Source organism: Myxocyprinus asiaticus, chromosome 12, assembly GCF_019703515.2.
Source record: "Myxocyprinus asiaticus isolate MX2 ecotype Aquarium Trade chromosome 12, UBuf_Myxa_2, whole genome shotgun sequence".
Taxonomy (NCBI): Eukaryota; Metazoa; Chordata; class Actinopteri; order Cypriniformes; family Catostomidae; genus Myxocyprinus; species Myxocyprinus asiaticus.
In genome coordinates, this window is record NC_059355.1 from 44,188,069 (window position 1) to 44,209,162 (window position 21,094).

General features: G+C 35.9%; 3 protein-coding genes across 5 annotated transcripts; 1 reads left to right on the forward strand and 2 right to left on the reverse strand.

Annotated features, from left to right (window-relative positions):
* Positions 1-670: 670 nt before the first annotated feature.
* On the forward strand, positions 671-7,514 carry LOC127449342 (synaptonemal complex protein 1-like). Of its 2 annotated transcripts, XM_051712705.1 has the most exons (31): positions 671-778; positions 866-947; positions 1,089-1,129; positions 1,267-1,431; positions 1,551-1,618; positions 1,697-1,770; positions 1,918-1,976; positions 2,111-2,177; positions 2,289-2,362; positions 2,543-2,651; positions 2,776-2,870; positions 2,987-3,171; positions 3,334-3,401; positions 3,490-3,551; positions 3,636-3,752; positions 3,860-3,964; positions 4,121-4,224; positions 4,601-4,718; positions 4,830-4,900; positions 4,991-5,072; positions 5,167-5,229; positions 5,332-5,394; positions 5,571-5,687; positions 5,767-5,877; positions 5,960-6,052; positions 6,376-6,492; positions 6,578-6,694; positions 6,767-6,835; positions 6,917-7,024; positions 7,200-7,283; positions 7,374-7,514. In XM_051712705.1, the coding sequence occupies exons 1-31, from the start codon at positions 671-673 to the stop codon at positions 7,512-7,514; spliced, it is 2,937 nt and encodes a 978-aa protein (XP_051568665.1). The 2 variants fall into 2 exon arrangements, with proteins under 2 accessions (XP_051568665.1, XP_051568664.1); XM_051712704.1 differs by lacking the exons at positions 671-778; positions 866-947; positions 6,376-6,492; positions 6,578-6,694 and having other exon boundaries at positions 1,045-1,129.
* On the reverse strand, positions 7,504-10,715 carry LOC127449357 (uncharacterized). 2 transcript variants are annotated; one of them, XM_051712722.1, is made up of 4 exons: positions 10,568-10,715; positions 9,244-9,839; positions 8,602-8,766; positions 7,504-8,164 (listed from the first exon to the last, which is right to left on the reverse strand). In XM_051712722.1, the coding sequence occupies exons 2-4, from the start codon at positions 9,812-9,814 to the stop codon at positions 7,920-7,922; spliced, it is 981 nt and encodes a 326-aa protein (XP_051568682.1). In that variant the 5' UTR covers positions 9,815-9,839; positions 10,568-10,715; the 3' UTR covers positions 7,504-7,919. The 2 variants fall into 2 exon arrangements, with proteins under 2 accessions (XP_051568682.1, XP_051568683.1); XM_051712723.1 differs by having other exon boundaries at positions 8,602-8,763; positions 10,568-10,714.
* Positions 10,716-10,893: 178 nt separating this feature from the next.
* LOC127449344 (sodium-coupled monocarboxylate transporter 1-like) lies at positions 10,894-20,745 on the reverse strand. The gene is made up of 16 exons (XM_051712706.1): positions 20,595-20,745; positions 19,639-20,226; positions 17,835-17,900; positions 16,466-16,517; positions 16,003-16,070; positions 15,546-15,700; positions 14,706-14,846; positions 14,476-14,605; positions 14,306-14,394; positions 13,981-14,093; positions 13,788-13,855; positions 13,449-13,535; positions 12,309-12,490; positions 12,031-12,140; positions 11,519-11,607; positions 10,894-11,248 (listed from the first exon to the last, which is right to left on the reverse strand). The coding sequence occupies exons 2-16, from the start codon at positions 19,990-19,992 to the stop codon at positions 11,126-11,128; spliced, it is 1,827 nt and encodes a 608-aa protein (XP_051568666.1). The 5' UTR covers positions 19,993-20,226; positions 20,595-20,745; the 3' UTR covers positions 10,894-11,125.
* Between the last annotated feature and the right edge of the window lie 349 nt (positions 20,746-21,094).

Consider the following 21,094-nt stretch of genomic DNA (forward strand, 5'->3'; position numbering starts at 1 on the left):
AATAAAAGTTAAATAAAAGTTATTCTCAATTTAATAAGAAACTTAATGTCTCCCATTCTTTCAAGAGTAGTAATGACTCCCTGAAGATTTCTATTTATAATGTATATTTATAACAAAACTACAATACTTGTTACAGTTAAGGAACGACTGATACTGTGGTGCAACAAGAGTTCATTTCGGTGATTTCACGCTATTGAAACTAAACCATCGCGTGAAACCGCGCTATTATTTAAAATCCGCGTCGCGTGAGTCCAATTTACGTCAGTTGAGAAACCGTTGGTCCACTGAGTGAAATTAACGGTACAATAGTTCACGAAAGAGCTCCAGTGACTTGTTTAAAGGTAAAAAAAGTTTCGCAAAAGGTCTCCAAAATGAAGTGAAATGAAGTTTAACTATATAAACGCAAGTTATACAAGACAAACAGTATCGAAAATCATTTTGCGAGGAATATTTACCTCAGCTACCACAACGCTATCGACGTAGTTGGCGTTTGATTTCTCGTCTAGCGAATATCCCAAAAGTAAAAATAAAAAAAGCCTCAACTACTATGTGTAAAAAATAAATAAATACATATATTTAAAAAAAAAATTACGATAAGACTGTGGTAAAACCATTTGGCATCACATTTTGATAGATTATTTCAGTGCTCTCTTTCGTTGTATTCTACAGCATGCAAAGGGCATTCAACTTCAAACTATTGGTGCCCCCAAGAGCTGCAGTAAAGCCTCAGGAAACAGCCTTACTTGAAGACAACTGTGTTTCCTCTCCATCAAATCAGGTTCTTATTTAAGAATGTTGGCACCTGACCTCAGTCAAACTGCTGTGTTCACTTATATGTTGCATAATACATATGCTTTGTGTGTAGAGTTACAACAGGTGTATGGATATGGAGACAAGCCTGCCTTTTCCTTCCAAAATGGTGCATCCTACAAGGACATCACGAATTGGTAACATTTAAATAAAGTTAAACAAGGTCTAATGCGGTGTTGTCCTCTAATAAATATAAATATTGTTTGGTATTTTAATTTGGTGGGAATGCCAGCCTTGAATGCAGTATGCCCAATAATCCTGACACTTTGTTTCCAAAGAGGGACCAAAGGCTGCAGTCATGCCAATGGAAAAGGGAGAGGTTCGTTTATTCATCTTTTAGAATGTTTTTAGGGTCAGCTGATAAATTCTAAATACAAGCTTATGAATTGAATGCAACATACTTAAAAATGTAAATCTAACTCATCTGTTTAATTACCATGCTTCTGTACCTAACAGACAAAACTGAGATCCAGCCAGCTGTACTCCAGATTGCTGGATGAAGCTGAGAAAATCAAACTGTGGAAGTTCAGAATGGATTCGGAGATGTCACAAAAAGATAGGAAGCTTCAGGAGAACAGAAAAACTATTGAGACCCAGCGCAAAGCTATTCAGGAGCTTCAGGTAAATCACATTTGTATGGCAATGAGCTGATTTCAAACAGTAGTTTTGTTTGTGTGCTTGTTTTGTGTTTTTTATGTTCCTTTATACCAAAATGAAATGTTCAATTATGTCTGTTTTAGTTTACAAATGAAAGTCTAAGCATGAAATTAGAGGATCAACTCAATGAGAATGAAGACCTTAGAAACAAGTATGTACATGATGGGTAATATTTCTCAACATGTGATATATGATGCATTTTGAGTAATGTTTTGTTCATGATTTGCAGGAGTAATTCAACCAGGAACTTGTGTAACATTCTGAAGGACACATTTGAGAGGTCTGCTGAGAAAATGAGTCTGTGTAAGTGTGATAGCATATTATAACATATGATAAATGTGATATAATATAGACAGTAATGTTACATTTTACCTTCATAAATGTGTAACTCATATTAATGTACCAATTATCACAGAACAACAATATATTTTATTTTATTTGTTTTAATAGTTGAGGCTGAACGGGAGGAAACTCAAGATCTGTTTATACACAACAGTGAGCATATTCAGGTAACTATGTAATAAAGGGTTCTTAAAAAGTTATTTGTTTATTTATACGGACAAATGTGTGAGTGTGGAGTGGGGTGGAGTGGGGGTGGGGGGGTCCCAACCTTGGAGTAACCCTGTTACCTGTCTATATGCAGAGGATGGGGGCAGCATTTGAAAGTCTTCGGAAGCAAGCAGAAGCTGATCAGCAGGATATGTTGCAATGTACAAATTGTTTTATTAATTTGTCTTATTATTTTTTATACACAAGACAGTTGAAGTAATCAAATTGAATTTTTGTTAACATTACATGAAAATGCACAAATTATATTACAGTAAGGGAAGGCCTTAAACAATTAGAAGATCTTAAAATGAAGTTTGAAATTGACTGCCATACAAAGGAAAAGGAGGTAAGTGCAATTGCCATTGAGCCTTGAAATAAATTTTCTGCCTGGAGAGGGCAGCATTTGCTTTAATAATCTTGAGATTGAATAATTTATCATATAGTACTCGCCTGTCTTTGTGTTCATGCTGACTAAAAACACCCTGAAAACAATGCATTTTGTTTTCCTTGGCTTTGACTTGTTTAGGTTGCTATTCTTCTAGAAAAACTCCAATCAAAAGAAAGCAATCTCAAAGAAGTCTCACTAAAACTCCAAGAGGCACAGCAAAGCTGCAGTTTACTACAGGAGTCTGCAAGTATGAATGGAAGATACATGGGTATCATATTTGTCCAAAAGTTATTTAACTTTACTCATTAATACTCATATTTTTTTATATTTAATTATTATTATTATTATTATTATTATTATTATTATTTTAGAGCAACATCAGAAATTACTTCAAAGTGTTATGCAGGACCAGCAGGCCCTTGAAGAAAAACTCAGGCTAACAGAGCAACTCAAACAGGAGATTGAGGTTTGTTCTTATGTTTTAATATTTCGTTATTTATTTATAATTTTAATTTTCTTGAACCAGGAATAGTGTGAAAAGACATTTATGTATTAAGTTATATTATATATAAATGTTTGAAGGTAAATCAAAGAGCATTAACCAATGAACTGGAACAAAACATGGAAAAGCATGCAGAAGTCCTTCGGAAGAAAAATACTGAAATAGAGGAGCTAAACAACCTCAAAGGGCAACAGTCAAACCAACTTGCAGAGATGGAGTTGACAGTGAATTCTTTGCAGGCCTCACTAACATCAGAAATGCATAGGTACATCAAGGAAAATATATCAAAAGCCCTATATAATACAAGCCCTAATATAATGCTATGAAAAGTTTTTTTTATTGCACAGGTGGGTAAAGTACACAATTTAACAAAGAATTTTAATAGCAAATTTAATCCTTAAAATATGTAATTCCTTTGTTTTCACAGGGTACAAGACCTTGAGACCAAGTTAAGCTCAGTATTGAATGAACTCAGTGAGAAAAACTCACAGTTAGGTATGTTAAGACTGTGTACATTAATTATTATTGATAATTTTATTGTGTGTGTCATTCTAATATCATTGGCTCTGTTGTCAACATACAGAAGTAATCAATGGGCAGAAAAAGGACTATGGCAAGCAAATACAGATACTCAAAGATGAGATGGTATGTTTTCTTCCTCTGTTTAACCAATAACATTCTCTGTGACTCACTAATTTAAGAAACTAAGCTTACTGTGTTTTTAAACAGGATGTGAAGTCAAAGTCACTTAGGTCTGTAAAGGAGAAATTACAGACAAGTGAGGATCAGATGCTCCAGCTTACTGTAGCTCTTGAAGAGAAACAAACAGAAGCAAATCAATTGAAGGTGAAGAGAAAGTCATGAAGTATTTTACTGAGATGCCATGGTAAAGTGGATCCCCCATAATTTTAGTGCTCTGTGTGTTTCATATATCTAAAATTCTTCCTTCTTAGGATGCAATGGAGAAAACCGCCACCAAAAATAAAAACACAGAGGAGGCCCTGAAAAAGGCTTTACATGAGTTTGATGAGTTGCAAGAAGAAATTATTTTGAAAGAGGTCAAATAACATATATTTACAGTTCAGTATTTCACTATATTGCACTGCCAAAGTAAATGTGTTTATAATCATATTATGAGTTGAGTAATATGATGGAATGTGATTGTACTTGTGCAGTTTGGGTGCTCAAGTTGAATATGTACATCTTTCATCTAGACTAAACTGAAAGAGATAGAAGGACAATTGCAAGGAGCTTTGGACAGTGGTCATAAATCATCAAAAGAGGTAGAAAGATTGGAGAAGGACATAGAGCAACAGAAGTAAGAGCAATCACTGTCTCTAATCTTTTCATATCAAATTTGAACCTCATGTATTTAAAAATAATTCAAGGATATTTTTAGTGGTCATTTACTCCTCTATTTTACATTGTTGCTTACTGTTTTTGTGTACAGTTTATATAAGTATTTTTAATTGAGGGAGGTAATCAACAGTATTTTTGCATTCTTTGAAGATAGAGATGTTTTGCAAATGCATTCGTGGTCTTAGTAATTGTACAGTGGAAACTAAACGCTAAAGGCCTTATAAGAAAATGAGCTAAATTGATGTCCCTTTCCTTTAAATATCAAGCATTTAGATCTTCCTGCTCTTTATTATGGAATTCTGTTTAATATCATATGGAATTATTTGTCCCTGTAGAGAGATATATGAGGAGCTGTTTTTGAAGTTTAATGACCTGCAGATACAGAAGGACACCATGCAACAACAGGCTGAGGGTGATGCTCAAGAAAAAAAAGTCCTACAGTCTCATCTCATGGTCTGTAATTTGAATCAAGTCAATAACGTTGTAATTGGATGACAATATGAAAAAGTGGCTTTGTTTGGTTTAGGTGCTATATGTTATGCAGTATCTCTTTTTTAATTACAGGACATCAAAGCAAATGCAGAAAGGGAGAAGATGGAAAAAGAGAGACTTGAGAGGGAGAAAGAACAGCTTCAGTAAGACTGGAGGAAAAAAGTTTTGCAACAGTATATTTGATTTTATATATGGGTTTAATTTTGTCTTACATGGACAATTTCATATCCCAGGGTGCAGGTGGATATTTTATCTACAAAAATAGCTGGTCAAAATGAAGAGAGTAAGAATGCTCAGGAGCAGTTGAAAGAGAGTGTGCGTTTAAATTATTACACACTTTATTGTTACAGTTATTGAGGTGGATCAGCTCACACATCTAAAAATAATTTCTTTTGGATCACCCCAACAGGGCAGAAACTCAAAGAGAGAACTTCTGATGAAAGACAAACAAATCAAAGCATTGGAGTCAAAGGTAAAACATCATATGACGTATGTTGGATATACAGTATTATGTATGCTCCATACTCATTAGAACTGTTTTTGATTTTTACTTTTAATTTCCTCTCTTTTTTAGCTAACAAACTTGAAAACAAAACTAGAGACCAAAATCAAGGCTCATGATGAGTGCCAAAATGAGGTGGACAATTTACTCACTATTACTCATCTAACAAATAATACTTTATCAAGTTTATATTAAACTCTTTGCAGTGATCAATATTCAGTAGAAATCAGTAGCATCAGAAAATGGAAATTGTTGATGAATATGGCATAATGTATATGATTAATCCGACAGTATAAAATTGTTTCTCATAGATATCTAAATTGAAGGAGGAGTCTGACAACACAAAGAAACATCACAAGGAGGAGCTTCAGAAAATGTGCTCTGACCTTGAAGACAAATCAACATCTGAGACACAACTCAACCTCGAGGTGATTTCTTTTGTTTCATACAGTAACTGGCATAATAATGAACACTCATGCCCTTACTTGATCAGTTTGGTTTTTTCAGGTGCAGAAACTGAAGCAAACAGCTATGGACGCATTGAAGAGTAAAGATGACGCAGAAATCAAATGCCAGCAGAAGATATCAGACATGGTTGCTTTGATGGAGAGGCACAAGGTGGCAATCATTGTTTATATTCATCACTAATCTCGGAACTTTTTGCAGATTGTCAATTCTGATGTTTTATTTTACTTGATAGCATGAGTATGACAAAATGGTAGAGGAAAAAGATGCAGAGCTGAGTGAAAAACGGATGAGAGAAGCTGAAGTCAATGCAAGTAAAGCATTACTGGTAATTATTTGAGTTTTTTATGGCTGACATGACAACATACATTGTTTGCATTTAATATCTTATTCAGGATAAATGCAGAGTTAGTGGTAGCATAGTGGTTTGAGGTTAGGGATGGTAATTCAAAGGTCCTAGGTTCAAACTTTGGAAAGATTGATTCATGAAGTTGCATGGTTTGCCTGTTACTTTTATGCCCTCGAGACATTTTACCCTCTGTTGCTGCAGAGAGGCTGTCACTTTTGTAAGAGTACTTTAAGTTGCATTGGATTAAAGCCTCTAAATTATAAATAGCCTCTGCTAATTAAAAAAATAACCAATGAATTCAGGAGCTGGAGCTGTCGCACCTGCAAGTAGAAAATAATGAGCTGAGACAACAGCTTGATCAGATCAAAAGAGAAAAGATGGCCTTGAGGACGTCTCTTGAAAAAGACACACCTCAAAAGGTATCATATCTCATTTCATTTGAGAACATACCAGAAGTATACATAGCTGTTTAAAGTAGAGTGAAATATGAAAATCTTGTTTTAGATATCTGAAACAAAACCCAAGAAAGGGAGAAGCAGGATCTCTAAAACTCTAAAAACTGCTTCCACTAAGCAGGCAGAAAATGAATCTCCATCAAGAAATGCATCTGCCACTCCTAGTGTAGGTTTTACCCCTTTATGTACAACATTCATTTTCTTCATGTATAGTGTCTAACAAACATTTTTATGCAAGGGAGCTGTGAATGAAGTCATAAAAAACCCTTTGTGGAGTCTCAGCACTGGAAGAACACCTCAGATAAAGGTATATGGGCAGCCTGAACTGTTTGCACTTTTCATCATTCATCTTAAACTTTTGTATGAGCCAGTTCAATCTTTGCTTCAGTCGTTCAGAATCCGGACACCACCAACACCTGATAAAACTGGGTCTTGGAAGACCAGCATCCTGATGCTGGACCCCAAGTCAGACAGCTCAGAATTCAGTGATGTACTGGTAAATGTGTATTTACTGTTACTCTATTTACTTTCTAGTGTCTTACCATGCTCTGCTTTTTTTATTTGAAATCAGCTATAGTAGATCCTCAAGTTTGTGGTTTGAGTAACACTTTCTGTTGTGTCTGTAATTTATGTACACTATCTGTTACATCCCCTCTTTGTCTGTTGTGCAGAGTTTCTCTCCGAGACCTGTTAAGTCAAAGAAACCAATGATGCCAAAAGACCCAGAAACAGGGAGTTCAGGCATGCTCAAGAAGGTAAAAACTAAATTGTTACAGAATTAGTAAAATTTTTATTCTTCTCTATACTGAGATCATGTGCTTAAATATTGTTTTTATGTTGTACAGGTGCAGAGTTCTGTTGCCTGCAAGTCTCCAGGAACAGCTCTGAAACTTGCAGCAATAAAGAGAATGCGAGATGCTGGATGGACCACCGTCAGCAGTTCAGATAAGAAGAAAACAAAGTTAACAGAGAAAATATTTGCTTGAAAAAGTTTTAATCAAAAATATTACGGTGATTATCTTGTTTCATTGACATGGTTCTACAGTATGTTCTCAGTACACTTGCATGTCATAGTTTTACATTTAGTTGTTACAATGTTCATCAAAAAGATGCTGTTCCTGGTACTGTTATTTTTGCTGTTATTTTTATTTATTTTATTTTATTTTATTTTTTGCATTCCAAGTGTTTTTCAGCTACTGAATTTTCAGTTCAGCCATTTCATTAGTTGTCAAAATCTTCATTTAATAATTTAAAAACTACATTTTCTGTATACTATAGAAGCTTCAAGTAAAAGTAATATTTTCATCTCTGTTTTTTTTTTGTTTTTTTTGTTTTTTTTTTGTTTCTTTGTTTGTTTTTTAAATAAAGAGGCTGGTTGATGAGTTCAGATATCAAGGTAATTGTTGATCATTTGCTTGGAATGTCTGAAAGGTTGAGGTTTCATGATCGAGTGCACTTCCCTGATCCTCTCGCAAAAACTCCAAGCGGAACTGAGTGGGTCTGTAGGCATGTCCAGGTGCATCTGTCTGAAATTCATCCTCATTCTGCACTGTCATGGTAGGGTTGTAAATCTGTGGGCCATCATAAAGTCCTCCTGAAATGACCAGTGTGTCATCTGGCACTGTAAACTGCTCACCTGTGAAAGTAATTTAGATAATCTGATGTACTATTTGTAATTTTAATCATAATAAGTACTTTTATTACACAGCTCTCTGGAAAACTTGATTTCTAATTGGTCAATCACAACATTGCTGTCAAATATTTTTGTATAATTGCTGAACTCTCTAATTGTCTGTTGTTTCGGGCACTCAATTCCCTCATCGTTCATATCCATTTGTTTATTTGTTAAGCAGCAGTGTTATAAGTTGGATAATGTACAGCCAGCTGGTCAGTAAGCGATTATTATGTGATAATGACTGGCACATTGTCCATTATACCTAATCATAACTTTGTGTAACCTGAATGATGCTACAAGAACTTCATTAAGCAAGTATAGACATCATGTACACAAAAAGAGACATCCATGAACATGTATACATCAAGTACACAGTGTAAAGAAAATATTTTCCTTACCTGTATCCTCATTCTGGAGACGGCGATGAGTATATTGGATCCTTCTCTGATTACATCTACCAGACTTGTACACAAAGAGCCCCAGAATTATCAGAACTATTACACCAAGCAGAATGCTGAATAAAATGGTCAGAGATTTCTCTGAATGATTCATGCCAGCACCTGCTTTGAAATAGGAATAGGAGGTAGGAATTAATCAGCATATTATCATAATAATTTGTATGAGATGGCGAAATCGTAAGATATTGTACAACTTGGCTTGTACAAAAAGGTAAGACTTTTATTCCCATCTAGAGACCAACCAATCAAAAAACAGAATTTCAAATTGACAGTGGCAGATTTTGGCATGGGCAGTTGCACAGGTTACCCCCCCCCACCCCCCTCCCCCCCCCACACACACACTTTGGGGCGTTGAAGCGGGTTTCGCCCAAGGCGCCATATTAACCAGGGGTTAAACCTTTTTTCTCTCTGTTGGAGTAAAAGTTGAATGTTTTTGTAAAAGCAAACTACAATTTCTTATGATTTTGCCATCTTGTACTATTATTACAACATGTCATGAGACCGGGTTGGAGTTAATCAGGCAGGGTAAATAATTTAATTATGTAGTTTACACTATTGATGATAGAATGTGGTCAAACCTACCTTGAGATTCATTGAAAAGAGTTGTATTGTTTGGAATTACAGTGGTGGCTGCATTTTCTGTTGGCTTAGGCACTGGTGTAGTATTTGATGAAGTACTTTTATTGCCGCTATGAGTGATGTTGTTTAGAGAAGTGATGGCTGTTGAAGTAATGTTGACTGTTGTTTTCCTCTCTGTGGTGGGCTGTGTTGAATGGGTTGTCTGAGTCATGGTTGATTGTGTTGTCTGAGCATTTGCAGTTGTGTTTGGCTGCATTGTTGGTGCTTTGACTGTTACATTGCTTTGGGTGGTGCCCAAAGTAGTGTTCTGGGGGCCAGTAGTCGTCACCTGGGTGGTGAAGTTGGTCATATTTGTATCACTAGAATTGTACGCAGAATTGCTCAATGAATTTGAGGCATTGTTTTCTGTGTAGTTTCCGGTTGCATTCAGAGGTGGAGCCGTAAGAATTTGAGACTTGTTACGCAGCCATGATGGTGACTCAGTGATCCATTGAGGATCAGTTATGTTGTTTATGGCCAATACAACCAGTATTAGTTGGCCAGATACCAAAAGCTGAAGAGTCAGTACACCCATAACCGTTCACAAATGCTTTTGTCTCCTTTAAAAAATAATATAAACACAGAACACACACAAATCACTCGAGATAGCAAGAGATCATGCATTTTCATATTTAGCATGACCTAACTTAGTGTCTTTATGTGTATGTGGTGTTGACATGTGGTTTCCTGTTAGGTTCTTGCTAATTTTCCATTTGCTTGGTATGTAAATTATTTTCTTGTAAAACCTGCTTTGTATTTCCTTACTATAATCACCTGAAATCAGAAATGGTTTTGTCTTTTTTTCTAAATTTTCAGAAATTTAGAAGAAGATGCTGAGATGGTGTTGATGATAAGGATCCCATCTCACACAAATAATATACTTGAAGATAATACCTAAAATGGTGCTGACACTTAAACCGAAAACAACAAAGAACAGCATGGTTTTGCATGGACTAAACAAACAGTCATGGGCAGTCTAATTTATTAGCAATGTTATCCATCACAGACTCTCCTTAATTACAGTAGACTCACATAATTTAATAATCTCGCAAACAATTTTGTTAAATTTCTGTCCACTCTGCATTATTATGAGAACAACTATATGTCATAAAGCTTTTAAAGAAAAACTCATTCCCTCATTCTTCCCCCTGCCACAATGTCTTTTTCTTACCTCTTTCTGTTTCCCCTACCATTTTTGTTTTTTGTTGTTTCTATACAGTAGTTTATATGTAAAAGCAAAAAACAAAACAAAAAAAACAAGAACAATAAGAGCAGGTTTTGAACTTACCTGTGAGCAGAAACAAACCCTGGTACATGAAACCAGGAAGTGCCTCGCAGCAGTTATAACACTCCCCTAACTGCTGTCGAATCTATACTTTTTCCACTCCCTGAAGAAAACAGGGAGCTCAAAATCAGCTCTAAGTCAAACAAACAGGTTGAGTGGGCGGACCTTCAAATGTGTGACTTCCTTTACTGGTAGAGTGTCAAGGAGGCAGGTGTTGAATCATTTTTAACCCTTATCTGTACTTCACTCTCTCTACCCCCTCTCTCGCCCTACATTTGTGGGTGTGTTATCCTTGATTACTCAGTGATTTTACAGTTCTTATACAATTCAATTTTAATGCATAATCTTTATTATTGCTCTGTAAATTATTCAAACCAAGCAACTTAAACAAAAACAGACTTTATGAGAACAACGGAAATAAATAGACATGTTGATTATCAATAATTTTTGCTTCCTTTATGTGGATTGAATTCTTGGGAGTATCAGCAATTTTAACATACAAAAATACAGTTATCATTTACTATTTACAACATATCAAAAAATCAAAAGAGTGTTTTATTTCTAAAATCTTGTGATCTTCTCTAGGTCTTTCTCTTTCAGTGCAATTTCGTTGTCATAGAAAACTGGACTGTCCAGCCCCTGGATGGGGTTTGGCTCTTTTTCAATTAGGTCTGACTTGGACTTCTGGAAAGAATATAAAAAACAATGCAGTTAATATATGTTTAAATTCTTGCAGTTTTGCTAAAACATCTGCAATAAAACAAATAATCAGTATTTGTAAATGTTTCATAAATGATGTGTATGTAAAATAAACTTTAATCAACACATTTGTAGCTTACTAATTAATTACTTGATTTTAGATTCCAGACTACAACTAAAAGCTGAAACTGTAACTGAAAAAAAACCTGATCTTTGATCTTGATTTTCTTTGGCAGTGCACATGAAAGGCCTCACCTCTGTGTTTGCTCTACTGCAGCCAAAGCAGAGGAGATCTGACATTCTGATAAACAGCTCAGGTTGAAGTTTCTCCTGTTTACAGCCACCTAAAGAAAAACATGAAATCAAAATTGACCATATTTGCTTAATGCACATTCCTGTTCTTATTTTGCACAATTCATCAGTGCACATTATTCCAAATTTAGCAAATGTTTGTTTCTTTTTTATCAAAATGTAGTAACTTGCTCCATCTCTGAAACGTCTTTCGTTTTCAGCTGACATCATGAATCCCTCTTACTTTTTCAGTCCCCTTTAACTACCTAGTTCCATTCTGGTATGTAATACCCACTTTTCACTATCAATTCCCAACAGATAAAATCAAGTCCCGCCCTACATTTTTTTCTCATTGTATATCCTCTTTCATTAGAAGTATGTCAGATTGCAGTAGTAAAAGGTGTTGCAAAGGCTATTTGATGTTGACTTTAAGGCGTCACCTCTGAATGCTTGCATCACCAACAAGGAGAGCTTACCTGAGATTGCACTAACTATTAGTCCTGTGATCATTGTCACCAGTATGCCCACAGGGCAGAAGTACAGGTAGGACAGAGAATACCAGCTGTCTGTCAAAGCTGTTCTTGGGCTGAAGGACAGCATGAGACAAGTAACTGTTAGCTTGAGATGTTAACTTGGATGTCAGTATAACTGTATTTACTGCCATAGGTTTATTGGTTCTTGCTTCTCAATTGGTACAGCATGCCGCTTACAATGCCAAGTTCAATGTATGTAACAAAAATATGAGATCACTAACTTTGGAGTTGTGACAGTACTGAATGGTGTCACTGTAGTGGTTTGGTTCATGTCCCATGAGATGCAGCCCTCCACACTCAAGGGAAGGCGAAGGGTCTTCTCAGGTAAAGGTGGATATAACTGAGCTCCAATTCCGACCCATAATGTTATAACCAGGCCCGAAATCAGACCAACCAAACCACCCTGTAGGATTACATAGTTATTCTATAGATCTGTGGTACATCAGACAGTCTGAGCAAATTGAACTCTGTAAGTTGTGCAGTTTAGTGATAAAGGTGTGACTGCTCTTAAACTTTACATCGACACCTGTCTACGTGGATGCATCATCACTCAAAAGCTAACATTTTCAGGTACCGATGCCGATTGTAGAAATACCCTGCTTGCAACTAAAAGTGTCCGATAATATGGGGGTTACAAGGATAAAGAGAGTAGTAATTCAGCTAGTCATGTGATCTCAGCACAATGAGGGGGTGACCACCCCATGTAGAGTACAGAAATATCAAAATGTTTCGAAACTGTGATTCATTTCTTTAGCTGTAAAACGTTTTACCGTGGAAAGAGTTGCTCAGTGCACCATTAAGACACTTTAAAGGAATGTTCCGGGTTCAATACAAGTTAAGCTCAATCGACAGCAGTTTATTACCACAAAAGTTTATTTCGACTCTCCCCTCCTTTTCTTGTTAAAACTGGTGTATTATCTGAGCTGTAAAGTTGTTTAAATCGTAATATTTACAGTCATTTTAGGGTTTTAGTGTTTGTTGTCATTACATTTTCATGGTAAAGAAGTTGTAAAATTGGTTATCACTTTACACAGAAACGGTTAGTAAGCGAGTTTATCACACAAAACTCATGTTTACACGCACATCCTTTATGCCATGTGTCTATACTTTTGAAACTGAGTGTTAAAAACTGGCCCCCACTGTAAGTGCTTCACTGTAACCTCGATTTGTACTGTTTTTTTTTAAAGAAAAGGAGGGCTGAATCAAAATTAATTTTTGTGGTAATCAACATTATGCCACAAATGTTGTCGATTGAGCTTAACTTGTATTGAACCTGGAATATTCCTTTAACTTTGATGTTTTTTGTTTAAATTGATGTACAAAAAAATAATGAGCACTTTAAGATAAATTCCAGATCTTACAATGGAGTTCACATAGCGGAAGAATATGCCGAGCAGGTACAGGCCCAGAAGAGGGCCGCTGATCATACCAAAAATGGACAGAGCTGCCTGTAGGGGGAGAGAGAACATTTATTCATAACGTGCCATTGCAGTCTGTTACCAGCAGATGGTGCTGTTGTTTAAAAAAACATCCAATGCCTTGCACAGTGCCCCAAGCAATACTAGTTCCGTATTAAATTCTTAAAATGTGTTCTGTAATTTTCATTGTAAAGATATTATTGCCGTTTTAAGTTAAAAACTTGAATGCTTCCTCTAATAGTTTTGTCTTGTGTATTTTCAAGTCTCCATAAATAAACTTACCTGCAGTATATTGCCCATCAAGGAGGCAATGCCAGCCATACCAATGCATACTGCTCCATAGAATACACCTAGAGGTAAACAGTACGCCATTACTCATCAAACAATCCAACATCACCTCCATTCTCTGCTCTCTGCTGGGTTTATTGCATGCAGTTTTCTGTGTATATACAGTAGTTGTTGCACTGTTACTCACTCATGCCCATGTTGACCCAGGACAGTTGTCTCTCTGTCAGCCAGGGCCATGCAGGTTTCATAAAGTCCTCCACTGTGACTGCCACTAGAGCGTTTATACTGGATGACACTGTACTGTTGAAAACATTTAACACAATTTATTTTGCATAGAAGATGAGTGTTATATTAGAATTTTTTCATTTGATGCATTTTTTGTTTAAATTTAATTTAACTAAGCACACTATCACAATCCCAAACCCCAGTCTAGAAAATCTTCTCAAAATAATCAGGGCGGACAAATCCGACAAATAATTTATTTGGTTTGGTTTTTTGTTGTTGTTTCTAACCTTAATGTACCACTGTATGCTGCAGCCACAAACAAGCCAGGCAGTCCTGGGAAATCTGCTAGTATGTCCATCACCAGATAAGGAAGGAGCTGGTGAACATGTTGTTTGGTGAGTCTGATTTCAAGCATTGGGTGTAAAGATTATGTGGTCACTGTTGGAGCTTGTATTACCTGGTCTGTGGCTCCTACGTCTTTGTTCGTAAAAGGATCGCAGTCTTTATAGATGGAGTACATAGTGAGACCAGAAAGCATGGCCAAACTCACTGTGACCCATAATCCCACCATATTCACATACAGAGATCTGTGTAGTAGAATATTAACAGGACACCAATGTTTACATAAAATATCTGGTACAAGGTGCAATAAATCCTCACACAATTATGTATTGATCATATACTCACAGTTTGGCATGAGTCAATGTCTTACAGGAAATGTAGCGTTGGACCTGAGATTGGTTGATTGAGTACATTGATGCCCACATTAGACTGCCACCAACAACAATTGTCCAAAAACTGTGACGCCTCAAAGGGTCAGGATCAAAACTGAAGGAACATTTGAGAGGTAGGTTAAGATCTATCTATCTATCTATCTATCTATCTATCTATCTATCTACCTACCTACCTACCTACCTACCTATTTATTTTGCCTGCCTACCTGCCTGCCTGCCTGCCTGTCTGTCTCTCTGTCTGTCTATCTATCTATCTATCTATCTATCTATCTATCTATCTACCTACCTACCTATCTATTTATCTTTGCCTGCCCGCCTGCCTGTCTGTCTGTCTATCTATCTATCTATCTATCTATCTATCTATCTATCTGGCTGTCTTTCTGTCTGGCTGTCTGTCTGTCTGTCATTCCTCTGTCTATCTGTCACTCTTCTATCTATCTATCATCTGTCTGTCTGTCTGTCTATCTGTCATTCTTCTATCTATCTATCATCTATCTCTCTGTCTGACTGTCACTCTTCTATCTATCTCACCACATCATGAAGGCGTTGTAAAATACACTCTAGGTTGGTATCTATCTATCTATCTATTTATCTATCTATCTGTCTATCTATCTGTCTGTCTGTCTGTCTGTCTGTCACTCTTCTATCTATCTATCTGTCTGTCTGTCTGTCTGTCACTGTTCTATCTATCTATCAGTCTATCTATCTATCTATCTGTCTGTCTGTCTATTACATCTGTATTACATCTATTTACAGTAAGTATGTGATCTAGACAGGAGTTCTTAGAATATACCTAAATGTTTCCAAACGTCCACCATGGTAGCTATCATTCCAGATCCTTCCAAGTCCCCCTTGTAGCACAGACCCACGAGCAATGACCGCCACAAACCCCGCCAACATAATGATCATCTGGAACACATCTGTCCATATCACGGCCTTCAGCCCTCCCTGTTAATAAGAGCATATCAGAGAATATCAGCAAATTACATAATCTACATCTCACATCAGGCACGGATGGCACCTTTGAGCATTAGGATCACTTTCCTTTGAGTTCAGAGAGATTCATACGTATCTGATATACTATATTTTTTTTTCACATCACTGGGCTACACATTGTACAATGTACACATTACACAACACTGAAAAAAAAAAATAATAGCACTAATTATGTTTAAAACTAAGGGGAAAGTGGTTAAAAGAATAAGAAAACATGTTGTGAAACTGCAAATAAATTAAATAATGTTACTGACCAGGGTGCAGTAGATGATGCAAACAACCCCTGTTGCCACCAGCACTCCCCACAGATCCAGACCAGTGACTGCAACAAAAGAGCTTATTTATACAGTATATATTTATACATATATACATTTTTATACTGCAAGAACTTTTTTATTTGATATACAGTGTGGTTAAAAAAAAAATCTGGAAGTAAAGTTTTAAGATTTTGAACAATTTAAAAGAAAGAAAATTTGATGTGAAATAAAGTAAAAATAAGATTCTGATTTAGTTGTGAAAATATGTGACATTGGTCATGTTAAATTCTGATATTAAATAAAAATATCAGAATTTAGACCCCACTGTACATGTTTGAGATCATGGCAAGGTGTCACCATTCATGTTGGCAGGAATAGATATCACTTTCATATTCAGCAAATACTATCCCTTTTTTTAATATTTTTGACATCAAAAAATGAAAATTGCTTCTTTACTTACTTTGATTAAGGGCGAGTGCAGGTGCGTAGATTACCATGCCTGTGTATAAAACCTAGGAGGGATAATAACTCCCATTAGGTAATTGGAGAAAATCTCTTCTGCCTTAAATTCTTTAATATATTAAACACTTATAGGCAATGACATGCACAGAAGGGGGGCAGCAGGGGCGTTTTGAACGAGCTTTCAAGTGGCATCCCCTTCCACAACAGTGCCCTTCAAGGGAGCAAAAATGTAGTTTGCCACTTCAGAACATCAAAGTGGCATGGCCTCAGACAAGTAACAGGTCAGATAAAAAGTCCACTCTATGTACTGTGTTGTAAGTTCATCAAAAGAATAAAACTTGATTGGTAACACATTTCCGACATCGCACACTTGCAGTGTAGACAGCTTTATTAATTATAATGGGAGCGGTCATGGGAGCTGTGATAGAAATTAAAATTGTCTTCCATAGAATACTGTACTGTCATAAACTGAAGGAGCCAAAACAGGTTAAACTAATAAGCCATTAGACTAATCACTTTCAGAAAAATACCATGGTATTACAATTTACCATGATAACAAGTCAAACCCATAGGAGCATATCTTTACACCATCATTGTGCTATGGTTCCGCCACCTTTTTGCTGTAAGCTCCTAAACAATAATGACAGAAGACAATAAATAAAATAATATGAATATTAAAAGAAATGAAGAGAAAGTAATATAAGAAGTGACAATTCAAGAGGATGATGAGGTCCGATGGGAAGCAGCAAAGATGAAATGATAAAGTGAGGTAGCAGAGATGAGAGAAACCAAAAAGAGTGATGAGAAAGAAAAACATTAGAACTCTAACAAAAAGACTGTGCCGTTACAAGGGTAATGCCATGGTACTGAATGATTTTTATATTCATATTTCATGATACTGTCATGGTACTCCAAGGTAAGTCAAAAAATACCATGGTTTTACTATCACAGACCATGTCTGAATAAATAAATAAACAAGTGTAATACCATGGTGTTTTTTATGAGAAATATAACAGAATAGGCTATTATTTGTGTTAAAAGAAAAAATGGAAAAATTCTGTATATAAAAATGCTTAAATACTCAAAAAGCAAAGAAATTAGTTTAGTATATATAACTACTCATATAAAATAAATAAAAAATAATTTTAAAAAACAGTGCCCTTTTTTATCCTTCCGCCCCGTCCCTGCTAAGGTCTGTGCACGTCACTGCATATATGACATGGAACAATGTAGACAAATGGAAGTTGATTTTCTAAAGTGATGTACACTGATTACAGATGACTGAAGAATGACTGATACGGTAGTCATTCTTCATATGTGTGTTTGGTTATGTATAAAGTCATGCAAGAAGCTAAAAGCCAACTTACGGTTTGTGCAATATACATGCATGTTCCAATGATTCGGATGAGCTTGTTGAAACGCATTTCCAAGTACTACAAAACAAGTGACCAATTCAATTAATTATTCATAAATGAAACAACAAATTTACTTTGTAGAAATTTACATAATGTCATGATTACATAAAACACCAGTTGTACTGTATATTTTTTTTATTTATTTTTTTTATTTTTATTTTTTTTAAGATTAACATCTTAGCTGTTGAGGTTAATGTTAAACACATTCTTGAGTGATGATAATTTTCACACATTTTTGAACATCTGCACCCATTTAGTTATGTCTTTTTGTAAATACAGACCATTGAATCAATGGCCCACACTTTTGGACACTTAAAGAAATAATCTTGGTTCAGTACAAGTTAAGCTCAGTTGACTGCATTTTTGGCATAATGTTGATTACCACAAAATTAATTTTGACTCGTCCCTCATTTTCTTTAAAACAAAAAAGGAAAAGAAGAAGAAGAAGCAAACATCATGGTTACAGTGAGGCAATGGAAGTGAATGGCACCCATTTTTGGAGGTTTGAAGTCAGAAATGTTAATTCATTAATTCTTCTACTAATACTTGTGTATTTTTTTTTTAGCTGTAAAGTTGTTTAAATCTTTGTTTTAGGGTTTACGGCATTACTCTGTCACGGCATGTAGTTGTAAAATTTAATATAACTTTACACGGATAAGGTTAGTAAGCAATTTTATCACACTAAAATCATGTTAACATGCATATTGTTTGTCTTGTGGCTATACTTTTGAAACAGTGACTATTGTAATGTTTCACTTGCATTGTAAGGACCTCATTGTAACCCAGATGTTTGCTTTTTTTTTTTTTTTGAGGAGGAGGAGGAGGAGGAACAAGTTTTTTAAAATGGAGGAAATTATTTTTGTGGTAACCAACGTTGTGCCACAAATGTTGTTGATTAAGCTTAACTTGTATTGAACCTGGAACATTCCTTTAAGTCACTTAAAAATGCACGAATTTCACTGCAATAGATACAAATTATCAAACCAAGTGGCAACTGCAAACAAACGTCACTTTTTTGGGCCATTTTTGCAATGTATTTTTAACAACCAAGGTGGTTTTTAGTGGCTGTATGAAGTCAGTTCTCAAACTAACCGCAGGCATAGTTCATCACAGTAACTATGAACATGTTCCACTAACATTTAACTACCACAAAGTGAACTACTTTTTGACTTCATTATTTAACACCATTTAAATCCTAACAAACGTCTTTTTGTGAAATTTCTTGCTCAAAAAGTGTATTTGAGCTATATTTCTTTAAAATTAATGACTCTTTGATCATTGTCTTACTGTATAATGCAAAAATGTATAGAACTTTAAGAGTGACTTAAGTGTCTTACATTTTTGGGGGGACACTGTATATTCCAATTCTAAATGCTAATTCTTCATTAAATTATGTTTGTATTGTATGTTTATTTTACAGGGCGGGTAACTCAGAAGAACTTTTGCACTTACAACCTACAACATTTGTCAACATGAAAGTGTCGAATACAGTGCCAGAGGCAATAAATCTGTTTATCAATAAACTATCCCGACATTGTCTTTTTTCTTTTCATCTCACTCGCTCTTATTTGTCCTCATTTGTATTTCCATCCATTGATTCTTTAACAAGAGCAAACACAAATGGGAGCATCTGAGAGGCAATCAATTGTACTCTTAAATTCATGTACACCCTGCAGTTTATCTGGGAGTTTTCTGTCTGTTTTCCACACTCATCTGTCCTCATTCAAACTCCATGTGGCCTGTGTTGCCCTCTTACCTCATATGTGCTGGTGATGCCCAGGCGGTAAAATAAAGGCACGAAGATTTCTGCACTGATTGCTGACATAATAGAATAGGAGAAGACGAAGAGCCAATACGGTGTGCCATACAAGTAAGCCTCTGCAGGTGTTCCAATAACAGTAATACCTGACATGAAACTAGCCGTGAGGGACAAAGCCACAGGTACTGCTGTCATCTGACGGCCACCCAGTAGAAACTCATTGCTGCTGGTATCCTTTCGCCCTCGGATGGCTTGGAACAGCCCAATTCCTGCTGCAAAAAGGATCAACCCAGCAAAGACCACATAGTCCCACACTGAAAACGTTGCAACAGGACCTCCACTGCCAGTCATGATTTCGAAAGTACACTTAAGGAGATCAAGAGCTATATAACTGCGATCACTCCAGTCAGTTTAGTCTTGGTTGGTTGAGTCCTGTTTTTCTGTGAAGTGATGCTGGATATCGAGATCAAGTTCTTGCTGGAAAGTCCTCCAACGATTTCCCCAACATTAAAGAGGAGGACAGGACCAAGTAGCTCCTCTCTGTGCCAATAACTGATAAGAATTTGAGTGTTCTGTAATCTTGGACTGACCACAAAAAAAAAAAAAAAAAAACCCTGAGTTAATGATCCCTCAAGGCCAGAAGATATAACAGTTACATTGTAAAAGGAAGTAAAGTTGCTTTTTTAATTATTATTATTCCAAGCTCATGAAGTGAGTTTAGCATTGTCTAGTCACAGTTGCTTAAAGAATTTCAAAAGATGTTAAGGAGGACGCTTTGTGCTTTGTGCAGCCTGATAAAACTCCCACTGATAATGCAATATGATAAATCACAATAGAAACAATATTTCACAATTACACTATTTTCTGAAAATGACCAACATAACAGGACTTCAAGTACCAAAGAGAAGGTCTAGTCGAACCCCCTCAGTTCCTGGAACTGTTTTTGCACTTACCTGACATAGGAGTTTTCTTAAGGCTTGAAAGGAATGTTTTTGTCCATTGTAAGTAGGTTTTGTTGAATCAGTATCCACAAATGTTTTCGGGTAAATTAGAAACAGTGAGCGGTTTTCAAATGAGTTATAGCTTGACAGAGACATTGGAATCCATAAGACAAAGAAATTATTAACAGCATATGAAACCAGGTTCTCTATACAGAATTGTAAGATATGAATAAGTATAGCTGGTAGCCAACAGTCAACAGGACAGGTGTACCGTGAACTTGAACCATACAGTTCATGTCAGTTAAAAGTGTTAAAACATTAGTTTTTGTGCAAACAACATTCGTATTGTTGCTTTGATGGTTGAGAAAGTTAATCTGTTACACTATGACAATCTCTTGTTGTTGGTTCTCTAAGCTGCAAAACAATTTTAATCAATTTTAATTTTACTATTCCAGTGCCAAACATGCATATCACTCAACTGGCAATTGCATGCTAACAGTTTGTGCATGCAA